This window comes from Acanthochromis polyacanthus, chromosome 4 (assembly GCF_021347895.1).
Source record: "Acanthochromis polyacanthus isolate Apoly-LR-REF ecotype Palm Island chromosome 4, KAUST_Apoly_ChrSc, whole genome shotgun sequence".
NCBI lineage: Eukaryota > Metazoa > Chordata > Actinopteri > Pomacentridae > Acanthochromis > Acanthochromis polyacanthus.
This window is the reverse complement of record NC_067116.1, coordinates 5,383,561-5,405,730: the sequence shown is the minus strand read 5'-3', so window position 1 is coordinate 5,405,730 and position 22,170 is coordinate 5,383,561. Positions and strand designations below refer to the sequence as shown.

Sequence of the window (22,170 nt, the reverse complement as noted above, 5' to 3'; positions counted from 1 at the left end):
TCAGTCTAATTGTGATTGTTTATTGTCTCATTTTTGCCCATTTTGGTTGTTTTCAGTCTAAGTTTGGTTGTTTATTGTCTCATTTTTGCCCAATTTGGTTGTTTTCAGTCTAAGTTTGGTTGTTTATTGTCTCATTTTTTGCCCATTTTGGTTGTTTTCAGTTTAATTTTGGTTGTTTACTGTCTCATTTTTGCCCATTTCTGTCTTTTTTTCCCCAACCCACTGTGTATTTTTGCACATCCAGATCCCGTATTCCATAAATGCTGCACATACTTAATTTACACAGTTCTTTCCTGCACATATTCTTTTAGTACTGTTGCTGTATGTTTAATATTTGTCTGCCTCAGTGATGTGAGCGTTTGAAGGAGTTAATTCTGTAAATAGATTAATCACAGCTCTTGGCAGAGACACAGTAAGCTAGAAAACGAAAATAAAGCCTCTGAATCATTCAAATGAATCAGAGTTTTATTTACATCTCAGTTATTTTGGGCTCAGAACATTCAGAGGCAGAGAAACGGTAAAAATTTTATTTAACTTACTGCAAGGACTAATGCCGATCTGTTGAATGTTCACTAAATAATTTGTTATTTGCTGTGTAATTAGCAGCAGTCTCATAAAGCACCTTAATAATGAGACATCAGGTCAGATTTATTCATAAAGCACATTTTAAAACAGTAAAACCTGATCTAAAGTGCTGCACAGTTAAAAATTACACAATAAAATGCAACAACCACAACACATATCCTAATAAAAACACAATAAAATAAAAAAACTGACATCTACAGTGACAAAAGAATGGCCGCATTACACGTGTAAATGAATTTAATGCATATAAGAGCAATACTTTTAAAATTGCACTGGACAATAAAACAAATTATACACAACTGTATTTTTAAATTATTTTAAAATTTGTGTTCGACATTTCAAGAGTCTGATTTCACATTGTTTCTAATGCAATAATAAAAAATATACGATAATAATGATAATTAAAAATAAAAAATAAATAGATAAAATAGATAAATCAACAATCATAATAACAACAATTATTAGGATCATTATTATTATTATTGGCAGTCAAATAGATAAATAACTAAAAAATGTTTAGATAAAGAAATAAATACATCAAAAAACTATAAAATAAATTTATTAATAATAATAATAATAATAAAGTAAAATATATTAAACAGGACTATAACAGACTACTGGTTTTTAAATTGTTCTAAAAGTTATGTTCAATATTTTTAATGTGTGGTTCCTCATTATTTATTTTTTCCATAACTTATTTTAATATATTTTTGATTTATTGGGATATTTTGAGTTGTCAGAGCAGAAAAAGCCCAAGTCCAATTAACAATTTTTTTTTTTTAAATAAATCTTCCATCAGTTTGTGACCCAGACTGGAGAATAACAATAAAACAGAAATAACCAGTGTTCATTCATCACACTGGAGTCTTATGAAATAAAGCAATCCGATCATTAAAACAAAAATATAATTTATCTTTCGTCTGTATGAGACATTATCTTCATTTTCAGGCAGTGAACATTTAAACCGGGGTGTCCAACATGAGGCCCGCAGGCTAAAAGTGGTCCTCCAGAGGGTCCAATCAGGTCCTCAAAGAGTAAAAATTACAGAGAAGACATGAACTGCAGACTGTAAATTAGTAAACGTATGAATTTAAAATCATTTCTAGACCATGACAAGTTGTTTGGATCATGAAGCAAAATACTAGATTGTCCCTTGTTCCTTTGTCTCATTTTGTGTTTCATTTTTGGAATATTTTGTTTGGTTTTTGTTGTTTTGTTTTGTTTTTGTCTTTTTGTCATTTTGTGTTTCCTTTTTGTCTGGCTTGTGTTTTTTGTCTGTTTTTTTGTTGTTGTTTGTTTCTCGCTTTTTTCATTTTTTGGTCTTGTTTTTGTTGCTTTGTAACTTTTTTGTCTAATTTTGTCTCTTTTTGTTTAGTTTCATGTCGTTTGTCTAATTTTTGTTGTTTTTGTATTTTCTTTGTCTGACTTTTGTTGCTTGTCTCATGTTTTGTTGTTTTGTGTTTCCTTTTTGTCTCGCTTGTGTTGTTTGTCCATTTCTTGTCATTTTGTTTCTTTGGTTGTCGTTTTAATCATGAAGTAAAATACCACGTCTTTCAGTTCCAGACGACTAAATGTTGTGTTCCTTTGCAGACACTCTGTGATCTGGAAGTCATAATGTGGAAATCTTTTATAAAAAGATAATTCCTTAAATGTGAACTTTTTTGCACTAAAACAAAGGAGCCATTAGCTGTTGTGGTTATTTAGAGGTTACTCTGCTGTGATTTTACTGGAGGTCAAACTGGGCTGAATGTGGAACTAAGATGAGTTTGAATCCCCTGATTTATTAAAAAAAAAAGCAAAAATAAAAAATAAAGCTATAAAAATAAAATAAAAACTCCTAGGAGCTTGTGCATTTCTGTCCTTTTTTTCTGACAAATAATCAGATTTAAACATATAATTTTGTTTCTAAACATCACTTCTGGTCCCAGCGAGGGAACCAGTGAAAGAACATTTAATGATCTGTTCGTTCTGAACGTTTAGCCCCAGAAATAACAAGGATCCCGACTCGTTTTTATTCTGGTTCTAGTCACTGACTGGAACTGGAACCGTCCTGGATTCAGACGTTCTTCGCAGCGGGTCGGTGTGCTCGTCTTTCTTCGCCTCCAGCCACCACGTCGTCATGTCGCCTTTGCCCTGTTGGTTTCAGAAAAGAGAGGCAAGAAACACATTAGTGTCCCTCTGGATTTAAATAAAGTTATGAGTGTCCCTCTGGATTTAAATAAAGTTATGAGTGTCCCTCTGGACTCTAAATAAAGCCGTTAGAGTGTGACGGGTTCAGAGAGCAGCAGCTGATCCTCCCCTCTAATCACTCTATCCAGAGGACGGCTTTAAGTTTCACAGACTCTACACCCCCTGTCAAAAGTTTTAGGACACTTTCTCATTCAAATAAATTAGAACCTGTCCTAAAACTTTTGACAGGTTGAATTATTACCTGCCTGGAAAACACAGCAGAGATTCACATCTCTGCCCTCAGAGGGAGGATTTGAAGTTCTCCAGATCTTTTCTCACTAAGTCTCACTTCAAGAGCATCTTTTTCCAGCTGGTCTGTGGACAGGAGATCATTCAGAACAACACACAGAACGCTGTTTTTCAGATAACAAGGAAACCGTTTGTTTACTCCAAATCACACTTTTCTAAGCCACATAGGTATAAATAAATAAATAAATAAATAAATAAATAAATATTATGATTATTGGCATTATTATTTTGGATTATAATAATAATGCCAATGACAATAATAAAAATAAAAAATAAATACTTAAAATTATTATTATTATTATTACTCATAGCTCTAATTTTCAAGTTTTAGAGATTGATTTTGTATATTTGGACAAATTATTTTTAAAAATAAGATCATGATATTATTATTATCAAATAATATAATATATATAATAAATATTTCATATTATTCAAAATAATTTCATATATTCTATAATTTAAAATAATATAATATAAAGTAATATAATGATAATAATAATGTGGTGAAATCTTTTCTTTTTTATCTTATTTTATTTTTTGACATGTGTTTTATTGTTGCTTTCTTTTTATTTGCTTTTATTTTAATTTTACTGTTTGATTTTAACTGGAAAGCACTTTGGTCACCTCGAGTGTTGGAAAGTGCTTCATAAATAAATTTTGACTGATTGATTGATTGATTGATTGATAAAGATATGTTTTATGAACAGAATTGTGTGCAAATTTGGAATTTTAATGTACAACAACATTTTCTTCTTTTTCATTATATATATATATATATATATATATATATATATATATATATATATTACATTATAATAATAATAATTATTATTATTATTGTTATTTTTATATTTTATAATTGCATTATATGATAATATATTGGCATAATAATTATTATAATAATAACATTATATTATTATATATTATATTAATGTAATCATAAGATACAAATATTTTATATTAACTGAATTACATGCAAATTTTGAATTTTAATGTAAAATAATAATAAGAACAACAATAAAAAGAGGAAAAATTGCACATGATGCACAAAATATCACTGTAATGAGCATTTTTTCATTTATGTTTAATATTTCAGTTTCATAATTTCCTAACTTTGTGCTATGTTACTTTAAAGTCCCAGAATCACTGCAGTATTACTTTTATTCTGTTCTAGTCCTATTTTTAGTTCACTTCATGTTATTTTCAGTGATGCAGCGTACTTCTATCCTGTTGCTTTTCTACTAGACGCTGCAGTTTTTCATGAGCTTTATCTGGGGTTTTCCTCTGGACTGATAAAATTTCACGTATTTCTAAGAAGACGAAGGAGTTCAAACACCTTAGAATAGCTACTGAAGAAGCTTCCTGCAGCAGCGGTTCTTCACAGGCTCCTCCTCAGTGATAAAGAGGTTTGTTAAATGATTCCTGAGTGTTTGGTAAACTCACCTTGACGTTGAGCGTTCCTCTGCAGGTCAGAATATAACCTCTGAGGCTGTGCAGCAGGTCGGCCGTGGCGCCGCTCACCTGGATCTTCAGAGCTGAAGTCAACACAAACAAACACCTTTACACATGTAGTCCTGAGCTTTTTATTTCATTTAATGTCACATTTTCTGTCACATCATGCATCTTTTAGAAAACACGTTCACAACATAATGGATGCTTTCTGTGTTTTATTTGCTTTAGTTTTCATGTTTTGTACAAAATATGGTGCTATTTTTTTCTTCATACATAGAGTGAAAATTCATCCATTTAATAAAGCGCTGAATTGATTATGTAGGGTGATCAATAATTTTGGTCTGTTTAGGGCAAAGTACGGCTGTATTATTAGGTTAAAGGATGTCATTTTAGGAGTTTTTCTTTATTAATTCTCTTTTCCAAACAACATCATCTGTTTATTGCATTTTCTAATAATAATTATAATAATAATAATAATAATAATAAGTAGGCTGGTAAAATACTGTCAAAATGTATTAGTCCAGCAACACCAGATAAAAAAATAAAATAGCACATCCATGTGAAGGAAAAAGAAGTAGAATCAAAGAAAAATAGAGGGTAAACCATAAACACAATGCTAGTAATAGTAAATAAGTAAATAAAGGGTAAAAGAGAAAAAAATAACAATGAAATGAAGCTAAAAGAAATAATTAGATGATAAAAAATAGACTATAATAAAAATAATAATAAAATCCCTGACAAAAGTAACCTGGAAAGTGGAAGAAACAAGTGGAATGATTTAAAAAATAGAGGGCAAAACCATAAACACAAAGCTAAAAATGACAATAATAGTAATAATAGTAAATAAATAAATACATAAATAAGTAAATAGAGGGTGAAAGCAACTAAATGAACAACGAACTGAAGTAAAAAATAAACAATTAGATGCTAAAAATAGACAATACTAATAACAATAAACAAAAATGTAAAAAAAAAACAACAATAATAGAAAGGATAGATAACAATGTGGGAGTTTGGTTAGCAAAGGGCCACCATGGAGGAGTTAATGACCTCCAACCAGCTCTGAGAGCAAGAAAATCAACTCAACTTATGTAAAAATAATGATGTAATTAAAGAGAAAAGGAAATAAAAATAGAAATAAAAACAGAAACATGATAAGGGAGTGTAGCTAGCAAAGGGCCACCATGACCAAGACCGCTGTATGTTTTAGGTGGAATAAACCTTTAGAAACTTCAGACTTTTTAGTGGAAATTACCTCAGTACTCTTAGTCAGAAAGCACAATTTGTGTGAAATAAACCTGTCACACTTTAGGTACTTGGACAGACAGTAGTATTTAGGGTGGATTAAACCTGTAAAATCACATCCATCCATTCTCTATACACCGCTTCATCCTCACTAGGTTTGCTTATTTCTTTTGGTGAACCTACAGTTAATTTGGTTCTCTGATTATTTAAAAACACAAAGATTAATTCAGAGTTCCCCCTGAAGGCCTTTTGTCACGTCTTGTGCTAAAACCGGAGCTTCTTACAGTTAGAAGTACATACAGGGTGTTCCAAAAAAAGTGTATACACACTTTAAATAATTGTAAACTAGGTGCTTATTATAATTTGTTTAATTTTCAACATGTAAAAGAATCTACAAACATCATTCTATTGTTTTGTCACTGCCTGTTCTCAAACTGATGTCCGTTCTGGTCCAGACACTGCCGACAACGTGAAGTGATGGAGCAGGACGCATCATGAAACAGTTCTCTTGGTATCTGCGTGCATTCATGTTCAGTGGTTGCTCTCAGTTCAGTGACTGTTGCAGGTCTCATTGGTAGACTTTGTCTTTTAGGTATCCCCATAAACAGAAGTCTCGTGGTGTGAGGTTAGTTAGTCATCAGCTGCTAAAAGGTGTACACGTGTTTTTGGGACACCCTGTATTTTAGGTGCTATATTTGCCTTCGCTTGTTGATTCCATCCGTGACGCTGTGTTGACGGTGTCTCCAAACAAACAGTACCGAGGCATTTTGGTTCCAACCACACCGGCTACAACAGGACCTGGAGGGAAGAAAGACGATTTCATAAATGACACCAACTGTTCACTGAAATGTAGAATCTGCCAGCTGAACTTTCTATTTTCTGTTAGTCAGATTGTTAATAAAATCTTGGCTCAGGCAGGCCAGGAATTTTTCACTGTTTGCACGTTTATCTCAGGTCTTTAAACTTAAAATAAACAGTAAATAAACTTTTTAATTGACCAAAAAACTAATAAACTTTAATCAGGATCTTGATTTGTAAAAACATGAAAATGAATTAAAGCATGTGGTTGAATAAACTTTTTATATTTAGTTGTAAAAACATAATTATAATAGTTTGCTGAACTACACATCCAGTAAATTGACTTAGCAAAGCAGCCCGGGAACTTTATCAGGAATATTTATAATTATTAACTTCATTCAAACATTTGAAATCTGTGATTTAATCATATTTTCTATTAGTCCCAAATAGAAGTTAATAATGAACACTAAAAAAAATATTTAAAATGCTTTTTTAGTTGATGTCAGGTTAAGTTCAGTTCTCTCTCTACGTCTAAGCGCTGGTTGGAGGTCATTAACTGCTACAGAAGTCTCTGTCATGGTGGCCCTTTGCCAGCCAAACTACCACAATTCATTATTTATTTTTAAATGTTTTTCAGCCAATCCTCTTTTTTAATTTTCTTTATTTATTATACACTTTAATCTCTTTTACCCTTTCTTTCTTTATTAATGTATATATTTTACTTATTTGCTATTGTAAGCATTTTTAGTGCTTTCTAATTAACCAGTGAGGTAATTTCCACCTAACTAGTATTTTCCTGGCTACAAAGTCATGATTTTAAAGGTTTATTCCACAAATATAACACCTTCTAAGAAACAAATTATGTTTCTCAAGGTTCACTCTGTTTCTGTTTTTCCTAATTATCTAATTATTTTTACATTTTATTTATTTCATTGACATTTTGATTTTTTTAACCCTTTATTTAACTATTTATATATCTATTTTATTTATTTACTATTACTATTATTATTATTTGCATTTTTAGCCTTGTGTTTATGATTTTACCCTCTATTTATTTTATTCTATGCATTCTTTCATCTATTTTAATGGGACATTTTATTATTTTATCTGCTTTTGTTGTACTATTTTATTCTGAGAACATTTCACTGTGTCTGAACTGACCATCCTTCTGTTGTTCAATGTTCTCCCTGAGTTTAATCTTTTTGTTTTTGTTGCTTGTTTTGTTGTCCTGTCTGCAAATCACTTTGTAAACTCTGTTTTACAATTTTATACATTATAAAAGTAAAATTCTTCTTCTTGTTGTGATTATTATTGTTATTACTGTTGTTGTCATTGTTATTATTTGGTTGCTATTGTTATAATATTATTGATATTATCATTTGTGTTGCTGTTATTATTTTGTTGTCATTGTTGTAGTTGTTCTAATTATTGCTCTTATTGTCATTATTGTTGGTATTTTTATTATTATTAATGTTACTGTCATTATTGTTGTTGTTTTTATTATTTATATTATTGTTGTTTATTATCATTTGTGTTGCTGTCATTGTTGCTGTTATTTTATTGTCATTGTTGTAGTTGTTCTAATTATTGCTCTTATTGTCGCTATTGTTGGTATTTTTATTATTATTAATGTTACTGTCATTATTGTTGTTATTATTATTTATATTATTGTTGCTGTTGTTGATGTTGTTATTTTGTTGTCATTGTTATTATTGTTACTATTAGGTTGTTACTATTAGTGCTGATATTATTATTGTTCTTGTTGTTATTTTAATAATTGTTTTTATTACTATTATTATTAGTATTGTTAGTATTATTATTGTTGTTATTATTGTTGTTGTTGCTCTCAGCCATACAAACAACAAAAACACCGACTCTGAGGCATGACAGCTGACCTGCCTGCTGCTGTAAAAATGTAATTTCTTCTGTCCAAATTGAGTTGTATGAGAATTTCGGAGGCCTGTCAGTAAATTGGATGTAGGACTGATGGATGGAGGGACTTTGGCGTCCAGCATGTCATAAGAGCGACCATTAACAGCACCTGAGTGGATTCCAGCCCGGATCTTCAGCTGGGTGGTGGGCTTGTGGGGGATTTTAAAGGTGTGGCAGACGCTGACAAGGTCCAGGGCCATGCTGGCGATTTCTCCTGCGTGGTTGATGCCGTTTTCCTGAGGGACCCCAGAGACCACCATGTCTGGACGATGAAAAACACAGGAAACAATGATGGGATGTGACTTTACTCCATTTTGGGAAACGTGTTTATTCCGTACGTACAAGCATCGCCGATTGTCTCCACTTTGTAGACGTCGTAGTTGTCGATGATGTCATCGAAGGAGGTGTAGAGCTGGTTGAGGAAGTCCACGACCTGGTGGGGGGTGCTGGCACCGGACAGCTCTGTGAAACCCACAATATCGCTGTTGCCGGATAGAAATACAGCATTAGTCATGGTTAGTCGAACTGCAGCAGAAGAAAACTGTAGCTATAACAAGGAAAGATATGAGAAAACTAGCTAAAGTTGATATTTTTGGTTAAAGTTGCTCTACAATAAAGTTGCTCTATATCAGTGAAAGTTGCTCTAAATTAGTTAAAGTTGCTCTATATTAGTTAAAATTGTTCTAAATGACTTAAAGTTGACCTACAGTACTGTTCAAACATTTGGGCTCATCCAGACAATTCCATGTTTTATATGAAAACTCCCCCTTTTATCCATGTGCTAACATATCTGCACAAGGGTTTTCTAATCATCAATGAGCCTTTCAACAGCATTAGCTAACACAATGTAGCATTAGAACACAGGAGTGATGGTTGCTGGAAATGTTCCTCTGTACCCCTATGGAGATATTCCATAAACACATTTCCAGCTACAATAGTCATTTACCATATTATCAATGTCTACATTGGATTTATCATTCATTTAATCTCATCTTCATGGGGAAAAAAGGATCGTCTTTCAAAAATAAGGACATTTCTAAGTGAGGCCAAACTTTTGAACGGTAGTGTAGTTCAATCATGTTCAGCTCTTAAGGACTGCTGATATAATACTAAAGAAGTTATGTTGGACTTCCTAATGAAAGCTGTAAAACTGTCTGGTTTGAGCTCAATCACAAGACTTCTCCTTTGAAAAGGTTTATTTTGGTTCCAACGGCAGCTAAACGGCTTCTACTGAAACACTGGAGGACCAAACCAACCCTCAAAGAAAAAGCTACAATAAAAACTGACAAGTCAGTGTTTATGCTCTAAATTAAAGGTTTATTACTGAAAATGAAACTTGAGACACCAACCTGAAGTAGACAGTGGCGTTGGAGAAACTCTGAGCTTCTGCTGTTCGTCCTTGACGAAGATCATCGGCCACCGGCTTCGGTAACATACCTGCACAACAATTCCCCAACTTCAAATGTTCTATCTCTGAGGCTTTAGTTGTCACTCCTAATCCACTAGATGGCAGCAAGAACATTTGAATTTCATCACTAGTGTCAGTAACTCCTCAGCATCATTAACTGACTGACACAAACACCAACAACTATGCTTTTTTGTTCGTTGTCCACTCATTTCACCAGATATATCAATCTAATCTCTGGAATATTACCAAGATCGGTTTCAGTCCAGCAAACTGAACCTCCCTCATCACTCCTCAGCGCCTTTCTGACTTACTGTACAACAATCGATCCGTCTTCTGCTTCTCCTGAAGAAGGTCCTGAGTTCTTTCTGCCACTATGGCCTCCAGATGTTTGCTGTATTTCTCCATCTGCAGTTAAAGAAGACTGTGTCTGAAACTTACAACAGCTTTGTAGTATTTAGTTTAATGTTATTCCTGTAGATAGGTAGGTAGGTAGGTAGGTAGGTAGGTTGGTTTCTGTTACCAGGTTCATCATCATGTCCACGGGGCTGACTTTGTGTGGGTTCATCTTTTCGAGCATCTTCTTCACCTGCTCAAACGTGGGCCTCATGGTAACGTTGTGAGACCAGCACTTCTTAATGAGCTGGTTTTCCAGAGAAGAGACCGTTTGTTTACACAGAGTGATGCTTAGGATATACAGCACACATCTGTGGGTGTGTGACGAAAAGTTACTCAAGATCTGAGTTATTACAGGAACCACAAACCTCACAGTAGTCTCCCTGGTTGGGGCAGTCGGTGTCGGCCTTCCCAGCTTTGAGTTCAGGCAGCGGAGGACGCCACATGATGTCCATCCTCACCCCATCAGCCTGGTCCTGTTTACACAGCAGACATCAAACGGAGGCTGAAGGCTGTAATCTACACTGAAGACCGTCATACTCACCAAGACGAGCTCAGAGCGAGTCGCGATCTCAACTAGAATCATGGAGTAGCTGAGAGGAGAGGAGGGGAAACATTCATTTACTCTCCTTCCGGTGCAAGATTCCAGAAAATCAAAACAGATATTTATGATGTTTGTCTTTTCATTGTGGCACCAGAGGTTTTAAAGACATTTAACATCTGCTAACCACAAGAGAAGTTCAGTAGCTTTTAGCTGAAGGATTACTGAAGGTAGATCTATAGCTAGGTAGGTAGGTAGGTAGGAAGGAAGGAAGGAAGGAAGGAAGGTAGGATGGAAGGAAGGAAGGAAGGAAGGAAGGAAGGAAGACTGATTAGTAGGTAGGAATGTAGGTAGATCTATAGATAGGTAGGTAGGTAGGTAGGTATGAAGGAAGGAAGGAAGGAAGGAAGGTAGGTAGGTAGGTAAACCAAACACCCAAAAACCTCTAGGAAAGAATATAACAATAACAGCAGCTTTGATTTGAGTTGAACCAACAGAGAAGGACTTACTTACTGAAGAACTACTAATCACCTTAATGACCTCAAATTACTACATGGACCAAACATTACAAATTAAAAGCTGTTTCTCACCTATAGATGTCTGCCGCTGGCATCATGTTGGAGCTGCTACCCAGCAGCACCTCTGGAGCAGAATAAATCAGGTTCACTTCCCCACAGTTGAATCCATTACTGCTGGCTTCAAAGTCCTCCTTCCTGTAGGCTGTGAGCCCATAATCTGAGGCCAGAGACACAAAAACACAGAGTGCAATGAGGCAGTGGTGGTTTCACTTTGTTTAAAGAAGGGTAAGCTAATTCTGCTAACTCAGTGTAGTCTGTCGGTGGAACATAACTTCATTAAAAGTCATTTCACTCAAAGAGATTGCATTATTTTAGAAGGAACATAACAACAGAAGCTTTATTTTGTGTTTCTCCGGTTTGCTGCAGACTCACCTGTTGTCCGCTGATGATGTTTTGTTACCTGAGATTTTGCACACCCAGCGGTCATCAACCACACAGTTTCTGGAGTGAAGTCTCCCATGAAACATCTTGTGCTGGTGAAGGTAGTGCATCCCGCGGGCGATGTCGGTGGCAAAGGACAACCTGAGAAACAGAAGAATCAGTTAAACCAGGCTGATTAAAGGTAGCACCACCTTTAACAGCAGGTTTTTTGCATCTAATGTACAAAGTAGTCTGAGAACAGTATTACAATATCAGCTAAATGCACAAACTGACCTGAAGCCCCAGTTGATCGGGATGTCATCGTTCAGCAGGACGTCCGACAGGCTTCCTTTGGGGCAGTGCTCGGTGATGATGCTCACATAGGGAACCTCGATGGAACCACCAATGAACTTGCATAGATTTGGATGGTCCAGCTGCCTGTCCAGTGCAAAAACACACAAGAATAACCGCATGAGCTGCAGTTTAATGTGGTGAAAGGACTCTGTTACATCAGAAATGTCCTCACCGAACTTCTTTCACTTCCTTCCTGATGGTTTTCGACAGGGCGAAGTTTTTCTTCTGGATGTGTTTTACTGCCACCGTCCGGCCGTCGCTGCAGAGTGAAGAGAAACTAAATGTAATTAATTCAATACGGAATATGGAGGAAGGATTTTGCAAAAGTTGTCTCAGTAAATTTGTGAAAAGCAAAGGAATCACTTCACAACAAAACACATCCCATTGCACTGAACTTATTTATGTTTAATAGTAAAACGTCTCACTATATCCCCGGCTGAATGCAGCCTTGTTTGAAGGTGGTGTTGACTCCAGTGAAAACCGTCACATCGGTGGTTCGGCTGACGGTGGAGCTGCTCTTGACTCGCTGCAGACTGGAGGCGCTGCCGAGGCCCATGTAACAAACTCGACCTGCAGAATAAAACCGACAGGTAGCTAGTTAAAGGAACTAATCAGAGGCTGACTGCAGAAATATACACAAAAACTCCAGGTCCAGACATGACTGTGGATTCAGATGAAAAATGTTTTTATTGCAGGGTAAAGGCAACGTAATGTAAAAACACGAAATAAAAAACTGTTATAGTCAGGCAGCTACGGGGCCAAATACACAAATAATTCTACATTTTCCAGTCATATTCTTACATGACATTGTATCTGTTTTTGGGCTTTTGAATGTTTTTTGAAGGATATTTACAGCTGTTTTTTGCTATCATATATATACATATGTATATAAACAGCACCCTCCATAATTATTGGCACCCCTGGTTAAGATGTGTTAAAAGAATTAAACTGAATTCTATTTTTATAGCAGAAGCATACTCTCACACTGAAAGTTGTAGAAAATGTATTATAGGAGAAGATTAGGTGCTGTTTTGCTGACAAAGGGGGTTGTACAAAGTCTTAATATCAGGGGTGCTAATAATTGTGGCACACGTAATTTTATGTAAAATTATCATTTCTTAATGTGTGATTTTTTTCACCACTGAATGAATGCACTTGAATTAAAGGTTGGATTTTCCTGTTTTTTTTTCATTGCGGTCCTATATTATTTAGAAAAAAACTGAATTTATTAGAAGCTAAAGAACACATCTTGTCCAGGTGTGCCAATAATTATGGAGGGTGCTGTTTACAGTATAGGGGTGGTGGTCCCTATTTTCAAAAAGGGGGACCGGAGAGTGTGTTCCAACTACCGGGGTATCACACTTCTCAGTCTACCCACTGTATATATGTATGTATGTATATATATATATATATATATATATATATATAGACAGATAGATAGATAGATAGATAGATAGATAGATAGATAGATAGATAGATAGATATGAATTATAAATATAGCAGAAAGCCATTGCTTATTGGTTATTTGGTATTATACACTGATAAAAACACATTAATTCTATATTTTTGTTGTGAAAACACCTCCAGGCTCTTTAAAAACTATTTTCTTGTCTTTGTAATGTAGATTAAAACAGTCCTGGAGCATACTAACTTTGAAGTTTTACATGAAGTTTCAAAGTTAATTCTATTTCCTGTTAAAAATACTAAATTGTATCTTTGCGGTTTTTACCAAATATTATGTTCTTGTAGTTGATGATCCAGCTTTCATCCCAGAACATCTTCTGTTTCTGGTACTGCAGCCACTGCAGGAAGGAAATTAATAAAAGCATAAGCACGAAGAAGGTAGGTAGGCTGGTAGGTAGGGATTTTTTGTATATCATTTTACATTAGACGTATAAATTTACAGTTGATATTTCATTGTATTTCTTCAAAAATCCAGGAAAAAGCTATTGTATTTAAAGGAAAATTCCACGTTTTCCTTCAGTCCACTGACCACCATGGTGAGGATGAAGCCGCTGCTGAACAGTGCGACCGGAAGACCGATGGCCACCTTGATGGCGATGGACATCGGACAGATGCCGCAGTCTGCAGGACAGTTCAGGCAGTTTTCCTCCAGCTCGCACACTTCGTCTCCACAAACTGGAAAACAACCAGACATCTAATTAATGTAAACAGAAACAGTAAAAATAAAACGTAAAAATGAAGCAAAAATCACTTCATTAAACATTTTACTGACCTAAAAGACCATTATACATATTGTGTATAAAGTATCATTTATACCAGTACAATTTATTTTGAAAAGCCAGCATGTATCACCAACCTTTTAAACATGTTTGTGCTTTTACTTTGAAAGTGCATCAATCAGCCAATCAGCTGTGAGTCACTGGTTGACTGTGGTGAGCAGAGCAGACTGACATAGAATTAAACCCTCTAATAAACCATCATAGCTTGTAAACTATAAGTCGTATTTAAAAAGTTCTTTCAGTGTGTGAAGCAGAATCTAGTTGCAAACATTCTGGTCTATTTTCATGTTTGTTCTGATTTATACAGATTTGGTGGCAGATTAAAGAGACTCACCATTCCTGATTTTGGAGTTTCGATATAATGGGAGTCAATGACAGTTTTGGTTGACACATCTGAGCTCTGAGCTGATTTATGAAAAAACTATAAATCCTACAACAGTAACGCTCATACTGGGTAAAAGAGGACAAAGATACCTACATTTGTATGTATAAATTGTTCATGTAGAGGAAAAACTGTGATTAAGAGAAGAGGTTAACTGAACTTTTATCACAGCATTTTTCAGATCAAGATTTGACAAATCTGAACGAAAAATCAGAATTTTACTCAAATCCATGAAACTTAAGCTACGACTTCATAAAAACCGTAAAAGATACCACAACATGGATTTAGCCAAATAACAACTGAAGCCTTCTGAGTAGTTTAAACTTTAAGGAAGTTTCTGCTGTAAAATGCCAGAACTGCCAGAACTAGAAGGCTCCAAAGATGGCCAGGTTTAGGCAGTTGACCTCCCATTCATTTCAGTGAGAGTTCTGGTCAACATAGTCTGAGTTCTGAGCTTATTTATGAAAAAACTATAAATCCTAAAGCAATGAGACTCACACTGAGTGGAAGAGGACAAAATTATCTACAGTTGTATGTATAAATTCTTCATGTAGAGGAGAAACTGTGACTAGGAGATGAGGTTAACTGAAGTTTTTCCACAACATTTTTCAGATCAAGAATTGACAAATCTTAATGAAAATTCTGAATATTACTAAAATTCATGAAACTTAAACTGCAACTGCGTAAAAACCATAAAAGATATCAAAACAAAACTATCTAACATTCGAATCCTTGTGAGATGTTTAAACTTTAAATCAAGTTTCTGCTGTAAAATTTGCCAGAGTTACAGGACTGGGTTCTGGCAGTTGACCTCCCATTCATTACAATGAGAATTTTAAACGCAGGTTTTTTTCATTTTTCACGAATTTTGTAAAAACCGTAAGAAGAATTTCTACCAAAAGTCACAACAGATCATTCCTGATCTAGCTGTATGTTCTGATATACATTTATATTGGTTTTCTGAAAGCTGTGGGGTTAATAACATGCCAGAAGAATCTATAAGAATACATCTATTTTACATTTTATTTTTACTTTATTAATAATAAAGATTCAAACTCACCTTGAGCACTGACAACCAGCACTTTGGACTCCAGCGCTGCGTGCATCTGACCGATTTTAATGTGAGCAATGACTGAGGTGACGCCAACATGGATCAACACAACCTGGAACAATAAAATGTGGAAGAATGAGGTTACATTTTAGTATAAATCCCAACATTACTCACATTTTATGGTTTATTTAAGAAAAGAAAATTGATCATCTGCAACCATTTTACTGCAGGATATTAAAAAAAAGAAAGTGTGATGTCTTGCTGTATTATTTGCAATATGAATTAAATAAAGGACTTTTCAGCAGATGTTTAAATGAGTCTTTAGAAGGTTTTTCTTCAGGTGGGTTCACCTTTGAGGTCCAGTACTTCTGACTCATCTTTCCGGCTTTGGACACCGTGTGAGTCACGATTTTACCGTCATCAGGAATCCACGGACCACAGATCCCACCTTGTTTCTACAAAGAGACACACAACAGTGGGTTGTGTTGTTGTGTTATTGTGTAGTTGTGTACCCACCATGAGGCCCAGAGGACAGGAGTGGATGTTGGCGGGATGTAGTGTTGTTGTGTTGTTGTTTCTTGTTGTTGTGTAGTTGTATTGTTGTGTTGTAGTGCTGTTATGTTGTTGTGTAGTTGTGTACCATTAGTCCCAGTGGACAGGAGTGGATGTTGGCGTGATGTAGTGTTATTGTTATTGTTGTTGTGTAGTTGTATTATTGTGTTCTTGTACTGTTCTGCAGTTGCATTGTTGTGTTGTGTTATTGCATTACGGTGTAGTTGTGTACCATTAGTCCCAGTGGACAGAAGTGGATGTTGGCGTGATGTAGTGTTGTTGTGTTGTTGTTTCTTGTTGTCGTGTAGTTGTATTGTTGTGTTGTAGTGCTGTTATGTTGTTGTGTTATTGTGTAGTTGTGTACCATTAGTCCCAGTGGACAGGAGTGGATGTTGGCGTGATAAACACAGCAGTTCATCTCGTTGGCGTTGTTCCACAGTGAAGGACATTCGTGTTCGTTACAAAATCTCTTCGCTTCTGAGGCGTCGCTGGAAAGTTCAGACGACAGGAGAATGAAAGAAAGAAAGCAGGTTTCATTTAAGTTTAGTCTTTAGACAACTAATGACTCTTTAGCAAGTAGATCAATGCTAAAAATAAAAAAGAATAATAAAAATAGAAATAGAATTAGAAAATGTGGTAGTTTAGCTAGTAAAGGGCCACCATTACAGAGACTTCTGAAGTGGAATTAAAGAAAAATAGAGGGTAAAACCATAAACACAAAGCTAAAAATGATAATTATAATAATAGTAATAGTAAGTTAATAAAATAAATACATACATAATAAAATAAAATGATACAAGAAACAGTGAAAAAATGAAATTAAAACCCAAATAGATGATAAAAGTGGATGACAATAATAATAAAAATGGAAATAGAAAATGTGGTAGTTTAGCTAGCAAAGGGTCACCATGACAGAAACTTCTGCAGCAGTTAATGACCTCCAATCAGCACTTAGATGTGGAGAGTGAACTCAACTTAACCTGACATTAAATTAAAAAGTAGAGTAAATGTTTTTTGATGTTTATTAATGAGTTCTACAAAATAGAAAGTTCAGCTAGCAGATTATATGACTATTTCAAAAGACCCGTGAAAAAGGCAAGGGAAAGAATAAGCGGAATATCTAAAGTTGTTTAAATCAATCAAGAAAGTTCCTTGAAGAGTCCAGTGGATTGATTTCGACAACTTGGGATAACCATGACCTGGATGAATGAGAAGCTACAGAGACAATAAGCGGAATAAAACTTCAGTGAAGATCTGTGTCTTTCTGTGTGTGTGTGTGTGTGTGTGTGTGTGTGTGTGTGTGTGTGTGTGTGTGTGTGTGTGTGTGTGTGTGTGTGTGTGTGTTTTAGCTTTTGCTACATTGTGGGGACCAAATGTCCACACAACTGTAGGAAAACCGAAAACTATGTCACTTGTGGGGACTTCATTTCGGGCCCCACAAGTTTAAACAGTGTTTTCTTGGCCATATTGTTGTTACTGAAAAAAGCAAAAGTGCCAAAACGTGTCTTTAGGGTTAGCCATTGTTTTGGTTTGGGTTAGGGTTTGGTTAAGGTTAGGGTTAGGGTTAGGGATTAGATATGAATGCGAGTCAATGGTATGTCCCCACAATGATAGAAAAACATGGTGTGTGTGTGTATGTGTGTCTTTTCATTGTGTCTTTTCTTGTGTTTGTGCAACGCCGACGCTCACCTGAACTGGAAGATCCTGTTCCTGACTGCGTACTCATAGAAGGAGTCGGAGGCCGTCACCGTGTACGAGACGTTGAACTCTTCCCCGTTGGTGACTTTGTCTGGAGGCCGCTGCACCCAGGCCATCTCCAGCCCTGAGGACACACAGCTTCAGAGCGTGCACGTGGAACATGCACGGAGGAAACCACCTGCTGTTCTCCTATGATTCCACTGGGATTCAGTCCAACACTGTTGCTTCCTCCATCAGATTACAGCGAATTCTTCTTGTTCTGATCAATAAAACTCACCTCCACAGTTGATCATGTTGTAATCATTGGGGTTACTGATCGGCCAGCAGTCATATTCCGTGTTGTCCAGGTCGTGCCAGCAGTTTGCTCCCTGCAGACGGGACATTAGAGGGTTTTTAAGGCATTTTTGTTGAATATAAACACGTTTTATGAAGATGTATGTAGAGCAGTTTATCGGGGCTGAACTGTGAAACATCATGGAAGGAATTTTAATTCATCTTATATTGCAATTTTAATGTAAATATGTGAGTTTTGTTCTCTTCCAGGTAGACTGTGTTAACATTCAATAATGTGCAATTACATTTAACTATTTATTACACATTTATGTTCATATTTTTAGGACATATTATTTTTTGATTTTTAGGTCATATTTTTCTACTTGTGTTTGTATTTTTAGGACATTTTCTTCCATTTTTAGGACATATCTTTGTACTCATATTTATAATTTTAGGTCATATTTTTTTGACTTATGTTTACATTTTTCTGACATATTTTTACAAAATATTTTTTTACTGATGTTTATATTTTAAGGACACATTTTTCTACTAATGTTTGTTTTTTAGGACATATTTTTAATTAGTTTTCGGGCATATTTTTCTACTTATAATTATATTTCTAGGATATTTTTAAAATGTTTTATGACATAATTATTCTTTTAGGGCATATTTTTATGTTTATATTTTTATGACATTTTTATGACACATTTTCTACTTGTTTTTTTATTTTAAGGATTTTTTTATGATTATGACAATTTTTAGGATTTTTTTTACTTATGTTTATATTTTTAGGGCATATGTTTATGTTTATATTTTAGCACAAATTTGTCCACTATAAAATTCCACTAATAAATTTGTGAAATAACAGAACCTAAAATGATCTATAGTGTGTGAGTTGGTTATCAGCTAAAATAGAATAAAATATCATCGACAACACTTTTAAAAATATTGTACTTTTTTACTGTATTATATATATTTGACAAGTTTAGTCTCTTGTTTTTTTCCCTAACTTGAGATTTTTGCAAATAAAACATGAAATGCTTGTAAAATGTGATGCTTCATAGTTAACAAACTTACTTCATGCAACGATAACCCAAAATGACAGAAAATTTTCCATGATTCAAGTTATTTTTCATGCAAAGTGGCTTAAGTAAAATAATTATTGTACTTTATCATAATAATAATTGCACTGTTACACTCTTTAATTCTTGTCTTTATTTTTTAATGCTTGTTTCTAAAAAGGTGTTTGTTGTTGCTTGTTTTTTTTAAAACGCCATCAAAGTTTCGGTGCAGAAACGCACTGACAATAAATACTTTGATCCTAATTAAAAGTTTTTGAATATAAAAATTTACTACATTTCTGCTTCATTTTTATCATTCGAATAGTTTAATTTTATTGTGATTAATTCTGAGTTGACACAATGATGACAGATGACAACACAATTTTTAAATCTCTTTCAACATTCATGATTCGTGTTATTATTATTAATTATTAATGAAAAAAGGCCTCAGGTCACACATTTAACTCTTAGATACATCGGTGATGATGTCATTTTTTTGGAGTATTTTTGTAATGAAAAGTTTTTAACCTTTCATATTTCAGCTCTTCCTCAAAAAACATATTTTTGATATCATTCCATTTACATTTGCAAGTTACCTTTTATACTTTTAAAGAAACTGTAATATTCATATTCCTACCCCAAGCTCTTTACCACACTGATATTATCGTAAAAGAGGTGATGCAAACTTGGAGGAAAAGAGTGGAAAAATGTCAAATAAATGGATGTTTTTCATTCTCCTATTGCTGTTCTGTGTAATATTCTTCTTTTCCAATAATTAAAATCTGTTCTGAAGTGAAAAATAAACATATTTCAAACATGAAAACATTCTTGTGTGGACAAAAATATGATGAACAATAATAAAAAAACATTATTCTGAACCAAAAGACAAAAATGACATAAAGACACATTTATTCTCATTTCTGACCCACTTATGGAAGAATGTAGAGTTCAATGACTGGAGTGTCTGAGGGTTAAACTGCGGACATTTGCTGTATTTCATGTAAGATTCAGATTTTTATTTTATTGTTTTGTATTTTTCAAGTTTGGGCAGCTGCTCTGTGGTCTAATGTAACATTATAGTTCCCAATCAATCGATTATTAAATAAATACTCAACAGACTGATCCAATCTCATAGAAAACAGTTAAATTAGCATCACATGAGCCAAATAAATCCCTAAAATGCTGCTTCACCATTGAAGGGTCATAGATATGAATGGAAGAGTGAAATATAAATCAGTAAATCAGGTCAACAGGCAGCACTTTTAGCATTTAAAGTCCATTTTCCTGCTTTTACTCACAGACTTGCAGTATTTTCAGTGTTTTTATTCAACAATCTGAACACTTCTCCTCCACTGAGCACATGCACACAGCGACAAATGTTTTTGACAACACAACAAAAGCAAGCGGCTCCAGAGAAACTGAATATTACAAACCCGGTTACTGATCCTCCTCATTCTAATGGGCAGATTGTTTTCTGCATTTTAGATCATTGCTCAGAGCATTTAAAGTTTAAGAATCCAGACTAATGTGTTTCCTGTGAGGATTCAATTAAATTAAAAGTGATGAGTTTGTTCTTACCAGCAGGAAACAGAGAGAAGCTGCGATCCGGAGAGCCATGAGGACGGACCTGATCTGGACGGACCGAGAGACGGGACCAACATATCAGTGTGTGTGTGTGTGTGTGTGTGTGTGTGTGTGTGTGTGTGTGTGTGTGTGTGTGTGTGTGTGTGTGTGTGTGTGTGTGTGTGTGTGTGTGTGTGTGTGTGTGTGTGTTTGTTGTTGTTTTTAATTCCCAGACCCTCCCTCTCTAAGTGTCCAATCAGCAGAAGAGGCTCTCCAATCACCGTCTGTTCTCCAGGTTCTCCAGTTTAACCTTCAGCGTCCTGCAGGTCAGAACGTCCCAGCTGCACCTGAACTCACCGCCGGAGCACTTCATGTTTAATCATGTTTAATTTCTGCTGCGCCACGAACCTCTGGCAGCTTCTCAACCATTTTCAGTCAAATAAAATCATAGCAGTAACACGATTATCATAACTCCAGTATTATTATCTTAGTGTAAATCTTTGTATTTTATGCCAACAGAGGCCTTCTGCAGATCATTTTTTTGTTTTTGTCAGAAACTGAAAACATTAAAGGCATCGTCTGTGACATGTTAGATTGATTTATCTTCTTTTTTTTTCTGTCTGTCATATTTTAACTCACCTGTAGACAAAGATTGTTTAATTTACTGGTTAAATATTGCAGATGTTGTTGAATCAAAGACATGAGGAGAACAACAACTTGTTTTTTAAAAATGTACATTTTTATCTTCGCTTTTATTCTATTTATGTTTTAATGCATTCGTTTATTTTTATTTACTTATATCTGCATATTTTTTCTCTTTGTATTGTTACTAATTGATTCATATTTATTTATAAGTATTTATATTTATTGTATTTTTAAATTTATATTTAGATTAGTATATACATTTTTATTTTATCCTTATGTATGTATGTTTTTATTGTATTATTTATGTTTTATTATGTCTATATTTACATTTTAAATATATTCTGTTTTATTCTTTATTTGTATTTTGATTTTGATTTTATTTTTTTCCATTTATCTATTTATTTATATTCACATTATTATTGTATTTTATTTTATTTTATTTATATATAACTTATTTTCATTTGTACTTTGATTTCAATATTGTTTTTTATTATTTATCTATTTGTTTATATTCATATTTCTATTGTATATTTGTTTCATTTTTAATTCATTTATATTATTTTATTTTAATTTGTATT

General features: G+C 34.3%; 1 protein-coding gene across 1 annotated transcript; it reads right to left on the bottom strand.

Moving 5' to 3' along the window:
- Positions 1-630: 630 nt before the first annotated feature.
- On the bottom strand, positions 631-21,097 carry LOC110968222 (atrial natriuretic peptide receptor 2-like). The gene is made up of 23 exons (XM_051947661.1): positions 20,963-21,097; positions 18,328-18,418; positions 18,042-18,174; positions 16,717-16,840; positions 16,151-16,255; positions 15,810-15,912; positions 14,118-14,263; positions 13,854-13,926; positions 12,550-12,694; positions 12,297-12,383; positions 12,065-12,208; positions 11,811-11,932; positions 11,423-11,567; positions 10,836-10,884; positions 10,660-10,767; positions 10,419-10,538; positions 10,210-10,303; positions 9,840-9,927; positions 8,833-8,972; positions 8,600-8,752; positions 6,460-6,558; positions 4,507-4,598; positions 631-2,718 (listed from the first exon to the last, which is right to left on the bottom strand). Exons 1-23 carry the CDS (start codon positions 20,999-21,001, stop codon positions 2,608-2,610), a joined length of 2,511 nt encoding a protein of 836 aa, XP_051803621.1. The 5' UTR covers positions 21,002-21,097; the 3' UTR covers positions 631-2,607.
- Positions 21,098-22,170: the final 1,073 nt, after the last annotated feature.